Source organism: Phaseolus vulgaris, chromosome 6 (genome assembly GCF_051622355.1).
Source record: "Phaseolus vulgaris cultivar YP4 chromosome 6, ASM5162235v1, whole genome shotgun sequence".
NCBI classification, from domain to species: domain Eukaryota; kingdom Viridiplantae; phylum Streptophyta; class Magnoliopsida; order Fabales; family Fabaceae; genus Phaseolus; species Phaseolus vulgaris.
In genome coordinates this window covers 28,783,472-28,793,231 of record NC_143503.1, presented here as the reverse complement: position 1 = coordinate 28,793,231, position 9,760 = coordinate 28,783,472, and the positions used below count along the sequence as shown (strand labels likewise).

The window sequence follows — 9,760 nt, the reverse complement described above, 5'->3', positions numbered from 1 at the left end:
AAGTAATGAATAATATTTAATCATATGTAGTATAAAAACTAATATGGACAAACGGTGATCTAACACCACACGGTAATAAAGGACCAAAAAAAGTATACCATAATAGATGTGACGGTTTTGTTAAGAGAATAAGACATTTAAACCATCAACAGGGATATAAATTTACAAAATTTTGACTAAACAACCTTACTAAATTTGACTAAACCAATAAAAAAGAGTGTAGAATGAGAACAAAAAATATAATTAGAGGATTTTAAGACATATTAACATAAAGATAATAGATAGAAAAAGAAAAGGCAAAGGGCAAAGTGTTGTAGTGCTCCTGTGAGACCCAATTTTGAAAGGGAAAAAGAAGGTGAAACCCAAAGCAGATGCATCTAGCGGAAGAGACAGTGGCTGTCTGATTATTGCACTTAAAACAACACACTTCCTTTTGACCTCTTATGAGAACACTTCCTTTGACTATGCCAATTTCAAAAGCATTCTTCCCTATTTTTATGAAAAAAAATTGAGGATATTGTTGGAAACAATCTTAGCCTCTAATATTTAGGCAACTTACCAGGTAGACAATGCAAGAAACACAATTCTATATTCGCACAAACATTTGTATCGCCTGTCTATAAATGTGTAACATCTGGAAAAGTGACATTCTCCGGCGCACATGGAATAAATTTCTCGTTACGTATCATCATTGAATATGCTTTAATTTTATTTAACAGCTTTAGAAAAGACGTTAAATGAAAGACAATAACAACTCATAATGAAAAAACTCTATCATAATCACTTTTCTTTTATTTATCGTCGGTACTTTTTATTTAGATTAGAGTTACCCATCAAAAACACAATCTTATTACAATAAAACAAACCTCCATATTAAATTTTGAAGTGGAAGCATGATCACTTTAACCAACGTTGAATACAACTGAAGAAATTTTCCACCAACACTTAAAACTTTATTGTGAAATGCTATAATATCTGAAAAATATTTAAAAAATAAAACAATTATGTGAACAGAACAACCATACTTTCATACTGCTATCAAGCAAAGCGTGAATATACAGTATAATGATTATAACGGTAAAATTATGTATATACCAAAAAAATTCCAAACAAAGTTAAGTGTTGGGTCGTTACCCAACACGGAAACATTTAAATGTTATGCCAAATATTTTGATAACACAAGAATGGGCATTGTTATTTGTTTCGGTATGAATTGTAACATCAGTAACGAAAAGCGCCAATCTAATAATGTTACCTGGTACCAAATAATATCAGTGGTGATTCGAAAATGTAGACAAATTAGTTCTAACCACGTAAATTTCGTATCAATTCGTGACATTGTCGTTGGTAATGTCATTTCCCAACAATATTTATTCAATCAATCAATCAGGACATGCCTAACCCATTAAAGGCAAATAACTAAAAGGGAGAAAAAGAAGAGGCATGCTTGTTTATGCAGATGGTACCACCCCAAAAAAAGTATTCACAAATATAAAGTACCTAAATTTAGTTATATTATATTAGTCCACTTACACACGTTCACTACTCTACAATTTAAAGTCGCATAAAATTAAGCAATTCAAACCATCAAGCACCCTAAACCCCTCCCAAACCAAAAAACTAAAAATATTAAGCTGTCAAATCACAAGAGACTTGCTGAGTTTCTTCCCTATTCTGTGAATCTTGGCTCAACAAAGTCTCCTCAGCCTCTGATGAACACGCCGAATGCTTGTTTTTCAACTTGTTCACATCTTCCCTTGAACAAATGAAAATCCTCTTCGCCATACAACAGAACTCACTGCAATCAAGGGGAGGATGAAAAAGAAGACAATTAAAGTCCAGTTTTTGTGAATCAGATAAAGTTGAAGGTAAAACTCATAATTACTTACGGCCATGGATCATCACCAGCGAGCATCATGTCATTTTCATCATCAGTGAAAGTAATAGCCCATTTGGTTTGCATTCGAAGCTCCCCCTTAATATCAAAAATTTTCTCAAGCTCGTCTATGAGAGCCTCATAATCTTTTATGACAGTGAGGTCAACTGCACGACCAACAGCAACACCTTGCATTTGCACCTTCTCAAACAACAACATGTGATAGAAATTATGCAAAAAGAATAAAAATTTTAAAAAAAAATGTTACGTTCAATATATTCCTACCCTAACATTGACCTACTTAAAGGCAGACCAATTTCCTAGCGCTAAGCATAGGTTTTAATTTTATTTGTTTGACACAATAGAAAATAGGAAAAGGAATCTTTAGAACAGTAGTCTTAGGGTGGAAGATATAGGTACCTTGGTCCGAGTCCTGGTGGATGGTACTGTGGCCTGCTTGGCGTGTCTCTCACTGGGTGATCCATCAGAAATAATTTGCTTCTGCACCTTATTGGACAGTGAATAATTGTGATTCTGACCAGCCTGAGTTTCACATGCAGCAACAGGAATAGAATCTTTGGGACCACTAGGAATTATTATAGCTGGACATCCCAGTTCTTTATCCGGGAGGGCAACATTAGTAAAATTGTTAGTCAAATTAACTCCAAATACCCAACAGTCCATGGGATTCTCACTTCTTTTACCACATTCCACGGGATCATGTGCCAAATCATCATTCGGCCTACATGAAACAGGGGCATACCCAGAGACATTTGATTGTGCTGTGACAGCTTTGCTGTTTTTGGGGTCCGGAAAAAGGTTGGAAGAGACACTCAAATGTGGGGAAGAAGGCCACATTCCTTCCACACGGACTCTGCTGGAGCTGCTCTTGTTACCATTCATAGGATTCACATTAATTTCTTTCATCCTTGTAGACCATATAACTGGGCTTTCATTGCTTTGGACCTCTGAAGTGCCACCCAATGCAGTAGGGTCATGGGATAAGGATGGTCCATGATACCACAAAGCCGTAGCAGGGGAATTGGGGCCAATTTCTGCATCCAACCATCACATAATTTAAGTCAATGCTCATTTAATCCATAAACAACCATGGACATGTTTAGATACCCTTTTTTTTCAAAAAATCAAGAACCTAATAACATAAAATAAATGAAGCTTTTTTATACACTTCAACTTTCATAGAAAGTATCTCATCTAATTTTTCCAAAAACTAATTTTAACTTACTATATCTTATTATATCCTCCTACAATATGTTTAGTCTAATTAAGAAAAGTTAGGTAAAACAACTAGTACCAGAAGACGAAACCTCAGGTGGCCTGGACCTTTTGCTCTTGACCACTTGTTGAGTGACATTCAAAGCAGTGGAAGCAACGAAAGGCTCTATCTCCCACGAAGAAACCCTCTCTGGCCTTGGAATTATTGCTGGTTCATCCCATTGAGCCTGAAAGGCAAAAAGATTATAAATGCTAAACCGAAACTGAATAAGAATTTAGATGGAAAAATGTAGGTCTAAGTTCAACCTTCAATGAACGCCACTGAGAGTTCCGCCATCCTGGAGATACATCCCCAACCCCAACAATAGTACCAGAAAACCTGACCAAAAAAATTAAAGTAATATGATATAACAATAAAGGACCAACTAGAACTGAAGGGAACACAAAGTGCTTATGAAAATTTCGTGTGTGCTAAAATAGATACCTTCTCTCAGGTGAGTCCTCCACCTCAAATCTCATCTTGAAACGCATGCCAACTGAAAACTTGTTGACTGACTCCAGATATTTGTTTAGTCCTATAATAAACTGGCTAGTCCTGAATGTATCAAAAGGCATGTGGACCAAGGGTTAGGCATTCTGTTACATTTTAATTATAAGCTTTATAGCACCAAAAACAAATTTCAACTTGTTTACCCACCTAGGTTTGTAATATACCACAAACATGGTACTGGTCAAAAATGCATGAGAGGCAGTGGCAAGCACTCCAAGATGCATACTCTGGCTTGATATCACAGAAGAAGGCATGGGACTTTGCTGTCGTGCTACACGCCTAACACCAACTCTCAGTTCGCCATTCTCTCCCCTGCAACAATCATGTCAAGACCAAAGTGCACACCATCACAACAGATGAAACAACATCAGAAACAAATAATACAATAAGGCTCCTGAATTAAAAACCTTAGAAACACAAAAGCATCTCCAGCAACAAGTCTCTTGGATGTGACAAATGTACTCCAGCCAGTTGTGAGCAAGTGCCTCCTTGGTTGACCTGATCATGTTTACAGAATGGAGAAGCAAATTGGCCACAAGAAAAATAGTAGATGTAAAATTTACGCTCAGTGGCCTTCATTTTATTTCATACCAATTATGGTGTTAGCACAAGAAAAATAGTAGATGTAAATCCCCAAAGAAGACTTATGAATATTAAAGCAAAATTACCTCTGAATATATGCTTAAACTTCCACTCAAACCCATGAAGATCCTTTGCTGCCAATTCCTGAGTGGGGATAGTTTGGGTCATGTCCTACAATATATACACAAAAGTAGCAAGCGTGAAAATAAGGAAAGTTGGGTTTTCATTAAATATATAGAGGCTAAAGGAAACTGAGGTAAATACCAATTGAGGCAGACACTCGGTAGCATGCCTCCGCAGAACTGAAAATCCTCCATGAGTACTAGTATCAGAAGCAGTTAATATCTTACTGAAAGAGTGAAAACTCTGTTTCTGGGTCTCGGGTACACTTGGGTCTGGAGTCGTTGGCTCTTCTTGCTGAATAAAACCACAAAAATAAACAGAGATAACTCCCCAGAAAAAATACTCTCAACTTCCAACCTGAAAAACTATTTTCCTTTAGCGTTATGTATTTCACAGTCGCAGAGGAAATCGTAAAGCAAGCAAAATACAAAGCAAACACATTCAAGGTAGAGTAATAACGAGAGAATTGGGTTCAAAAACCCATTCGGATTCTCTCAGAATGACTAAACGGATCCGCAAGACCGAAGCAAAAAAAAAAAGGATGTGAAACACGTATAATCTCACATTTGACTCCGGAAGCAAAGTGATACGAGCATAAACTTCATCTGTTTCTTGTTCCGCCTACAAATTAACATAAAATCTTATGATAAGTACATGAATCACAATAATAAACATGCAATGAAAGGTATAAGAAACATTACCAACAACTGAATGTGAACAACACGACAGAGAATCTTGGACGGGAGATTGAAATGAGGAATTTGCTGGTTCAGCTCCTGGTTCAGTCCCTGATTAGTCGAAGCTTGCAACTGCCAAAAAAAAGACCAAAACTCAAGTAAATTTCAAAGCAAATAAAATCCCGAAAGCTACTAAAGAAAACATACTTGTTCCATGTGACCCTGCGGAAAGTAGAAAACTCTCTCCCCTTCGCAAGGAACATCCACCAAAGGCCCCGCACATAGCTTCCATAGCTGCGTGTACAGATCACCGTCTTCCACACCTAACCGAACACAAATCAAAACAATTAAGTAAGATCCTCGTTTTCGCAAATGAAAGCCAATGCTCTGCGTGGTTTCTCAGAAAGTAAACAACTTCTCCCCTTCACTCTCCTTCCAACACAACCCCGGTAAGGAAGACACAGCACATCAACAATTGAACCAAAACCGTGCAGACCCAAGTTCCTCAAAACCACAAAAAAACCTCGTTGAGAACCTTAGAAACTGCTTCAAACATTAAAAAAAAAAGACAACCACTTGGTTTTATTTGTTAAACTTTCTAAGCAACCAAGCAGAGCAAGGTCCATAAAATCCCAACGAAGCATAAGCCATTGACCTGTTTCTGGCTGAGAACTGGGCACACTTCTGACAGCAGCTTCCAGATGTGCCATTCAAAACGACGTCGTACAGAGAGAAGAAGAGAAAGAGAGGCAAAAGCTGAAAGCAGGTGCAGAGTGAGAAATAACAGATGAGATTACCCCATGAATAGAAAGGAGAGAGAAATAGATGGCGAGACAAGACAGTTATACGCGAGTGAGTGAGTAATGATGAAGAGTTAACAAGTTTCCTCCTTTTTGCTTCTCGTAACGATCCTGCCGCAGAATTTATCTCATGTGCTGCTAACTCCCTCTCACTGCTTCAGTTACAGAACACAAGGCCGGTTTTTCTTTCTCTTTCTTTTGTTCCCTCTCGCTCCAAAAATCCTTTAGAATGACGAAAGCTTTTCTTCTGGTGTCGCCGATGATGATTATTTTGCTCCGGAGACAGCTGAATCGTCGTTACCAAATTATAGAGAATTGGTGTGGTTCTGTTTCTTCTTCTTCTTCTCTCTCCCTTGTCTTCTTTGTCTATCTATTATAGATTGATTATAAAGAATGGTCCTCTAGTCTACAGAGTCAGCTTAGCCTACTGTAATTTGTTCTCCTCAAATGAAACTCATTGGCCATCATTTTGGTGGAAACCACACTTCATTATTAAACAACAAACGTGTTTTTGTTTCTATTTTCAATTATGTTACAAAATACTCATATCGTTCTTTTCTTTTTTTTAACTGCTGCAAAGTTTATTTATGAAAATACATTTCTCCTCCACTTTTTATCATGCGAATTTAGTATTTATGTTTATATCCTACGTAGTGCTGTTTGAGTGTGTATGGTTGTACTTTAGAACATGTGGGCATATTTTTTAAGAGAAAAAAATTCATATCTTAATTCTTCTCTGTCAACACCAATTCCTTTTATCCCTACGGTAGACCTAGACATGTTCATTATTTTGTTTCAACCAAACGATCACTAGTCATAATTATTACTTTTCTTATGCATTTATGTAATTGTCCTCAAATTAAAATCCATGTTCCGTTTTATTAATTTACTTTAACTTTTAGTGCCAATCTTTAATTACAAGTTATTAAAGTAAAATTATATGTTTAATTGAAAAGAAAAGCATTATAAATGTAAGCTCGAATAGTTTCATTTTGTGTATTTTCGTCAAATAACGCTAAGCATTAAAACATGATAACAATATCTAAATTATTAAAAGAACGAATAAGTTAAAAATTAATTAAACATGAATTTAGAGTGCCAAAGTTAAAATATAAATAGTTGAGATTTGTAGAGAATCACTCCAAACCTATATGATAAAAGTTCCAAGTTAACTATTACATCTATAAATTTTAACCAGAATATTTTATGATTAAAAAGTTAGGTGTGTTTGTGTTATTGATTTACTTTTTTTAGAATGACAAAATGTACTTCAGTCTATTTACACCAAAGAGTGAGTCGGTACATTGATACATTTATATATAGCAAAACGTATATGCTAACAAAAATGATACATAGATAGATTATATATAAAACAGACTAGACTAGATAGAAACGTATTATATTAATGAAATAATTATCTATGAATAAATTCTAAATTAGCCAACTTATCAGCACATGCATTTCCTTCACGAAAAATATGAGTACTCCTACACTTGATTTTTCCACCGTAATTAAGACAAGTATTCATTGATTACGAAGCATCCACGGAACATTAGTTTTAGCAGTAAGTGCAACACAAAGCAAGTCAAAATCACATTCGAGTTAGACATTAGTAAACCCCCCAATCTTTTGAGCTTCCTCCATAGCATGTATAACTCCATAAAACTCAGCAACCATAGTAGTCTGAACTTCAAGAAACACAGAGAAAGAAAACACCAATAAACTCCCTCATACTTCCACGGAAAATACATTCACAAGTAGCAAGACCAGGATACCCCTAACAACCCCATCGATGTTAATTTTAACCCAGCCTGGTGAAGGAAACTCTCATCTAACAAGAAAATGACAAAAAAATTTACCATTACGAGTATTAATATCAAACAACTTAATAACGTTGAAATCCAACTTATCATTCTTCATTAAAGCTTTAAACAAACTTCCCACTAGACAAATTAAGTCTTTAACTACCGAAATAACCTTATAACCTTGATTTTATCCTGAAATCTAGCATAATTCCTCATACGCCATATCATCCAAATAGAAAAAGTTATCACAACAAACTTACTCAATTTAACCAAAGGACTACCATCACTCTTAATACAATAAAGAAGACCATCTTTATTAAAGAAATGAGAAGTAAAAAAAATTTGTCAAACCCAACTTCAAATATGCAAAGCATTAGAACATTAAAAAAATAAATATTGAATAGATTGTTCATGCTTTTCACAGAGTGTACACATAGAACATATATGCAAACCTTTATTCTGAATATGTTAATATGTAGGAAGCCGCCCATAAAAAACTTTAAGTACTAGAGTTTTGAAAGGCGAAATAGAAAAAGATCAAATAAATTTATACCAACTACATGGAACTCCTGATTTCAAGAAAAAAAATCCTACCCACATTTAAGAGTAAAATGTCCAAACTCATCTAGAATCCAATTAGAAATATTTTGTTCCTTCTTAACCATGATATGATTAAAAAAATGAGACATCTATTGTAAAGATAAGGGAATGTTTCAATCATAACCTGTCTAAAACTAAGACGATATCCAGAATGTTAGCATCATCAGATAACCCTGCAATATTTGCTAAAAAAAAATATAAAAATGTGTTGATCTAGTAATGGCTTATTACATTAAAAAAGGTCGATTAGGTAAGTATGAAATTTTTTGTACCAAATTTATTTCAGATTTTCTATTACTTCCTTACACAACTTGAAATAAGCTATATGGGCTCACGAATTAATTGTGTGTTTGTTTGGAGCAAAAATTGTGGTGGAAACCCACATTGCAGCAAGATAAAATATTTTCCGTGACGTCAGGAAAACATATTATACTAATTGAATATATATATATATATATATATATATATATATATATATATATATAGAGAGAGAGAGAGAGAGAGAGAGAGAGAGGTAAATGTGTTTTTTTAAGATTAAGAGGATATCTATAAAATGGTGCCTTTTTATTTATTTTTATTTGAGGTGTATTATTTATTAGATAACTGAGGTATTATTATTTTATAGATATTATTTATCTATATATTCTTAGAAAATTAAGAATATTTAAATTCACGGTCTGTATAAATGATTTATTCCTAAATTCGATAGATAGGAGATTTACACAAGTTGCATTAAATAACTCGATAATTTAATTTTGTAGAGAAAATATATAGAGAAAAAAAAGTTTTAAAAGAGATATTTTTTATGAAATAAAAAATAAAAGCATTATATCCATTTATAAATTTTTATTATTTATCCACTAAAATTTATATATCTCTAAAAATTAGTTTAGAAAATCAGGTAAAAATTAATGTAATTTTCAAATGACGTGAATAGTGAGAAGCAGAGGGGCTAAATCTCCTACTAACTTTTATAAGAGCATTGAATTTTATTTATTATTATCATTAGTGGGTGTTAGTTGTTACACTTTGATGTGAACCAATAATACCTAATCTATTACTATAATTTCCCTTAAAAAATTATTAGTATAATTTAGTCGTACACGGCCGAATTAACAATCAACTTATTTTAAATATAATAAAAGTTAAAACGAACCAATGTCGTTATTATGAAGTAAAATAACATCCTTTTGCACTAAGTTATATCTTCTGTGGGTTTTTGTTTTAGTCTCTATAGAAAATATTTCCATTTCAGTCATTACACTTAAGCTTATTCGTAAATTAATTCCTACTGTTAATTAAAAAAATACATATATTACATAAAAACAGACCTAATTTTTTATTAATTATATATTTATTATATTTATTTTAATCCTTTTTGTTAATGATAGACTCAACAATTTATAACACACACGCATTGAAAATATATAAATCAAACGGACTTAACTTCTATGCGTAAATAATCATATTGTTGTGTTTTAAAAGATAAAAAAACTGGTTTCTGCAGGTTT

At 33.8% G+C, this 9,760-nt stretch overlaps 1 protein-coding gene across 1 annotated transcript; it reads right to left on the bottom strand.

The window, feature by feature from the left end:
* Positions 1–1,420: 1,420 nt before the first annotated feature.
* LOC137831920 (auxin response factor 18) lies at positions 1,421–6,380 on the bottom strand. The gene is made up of 15 exons (XM_068639826.2): positions 5,893–6,380; positions 5,700–5,800; positions 5,252–5,367; positions 5,069–5,176; positions 4,932–4,988; positions 4,509–4,661; positions 4,331–4,415; positions 4,070–4,160; positions 3,810–3,974; positions 3,597–3,707; positions 3,419–3,491; positions 3,192–3,339; positions 2,297–2,931; positions 1,890–2,077; positions 1,421–1,798 (listed from the first exon to the last, which is right to left on the bottom strand). Exons 2-15 carry the CDS (start codon positions 5,752–5,754, stop codon positions 1,630–1,632), a joined length of 2,154 nt encoding a protein of 717 aa, XP_068495927.1. The 5' UTR covers positions 5,755–5,800; positions 5,893–6,380; the 3' UTR covers positions 1,421–1,629.
* Positions 6,381–9,760: the final 3,380 nt, after the last annotated feature.

What these genes read in the sequence shown, in the direction of transcription:
- LOC137831920 (XM_068639826.2), bottom strand. Translation starts at nt 5,754, where the DNA reads ATGGCACATCTGGAAGCTGCTGTCAGAAGTGTGCCCAGTTCTCAGCCA. An exon ending in CCGAGTGTCTGCCTCAATTG is followed by an intron (nt 4,416 to 4,508) that starts GTATTTACCTCA and finishes TATATATTGTAG; the next exon opens with GACATGACCCAAACTATCCC. An exon ending in CCACCAGGACTCGGACCAAG is followed by an intron (nt 2,078 to 2,296) that starts GTACCTATATCT and finishes TTGTTTGAGAAG; the next exon opens with GTGCAAATGCAAGGTGTTGC.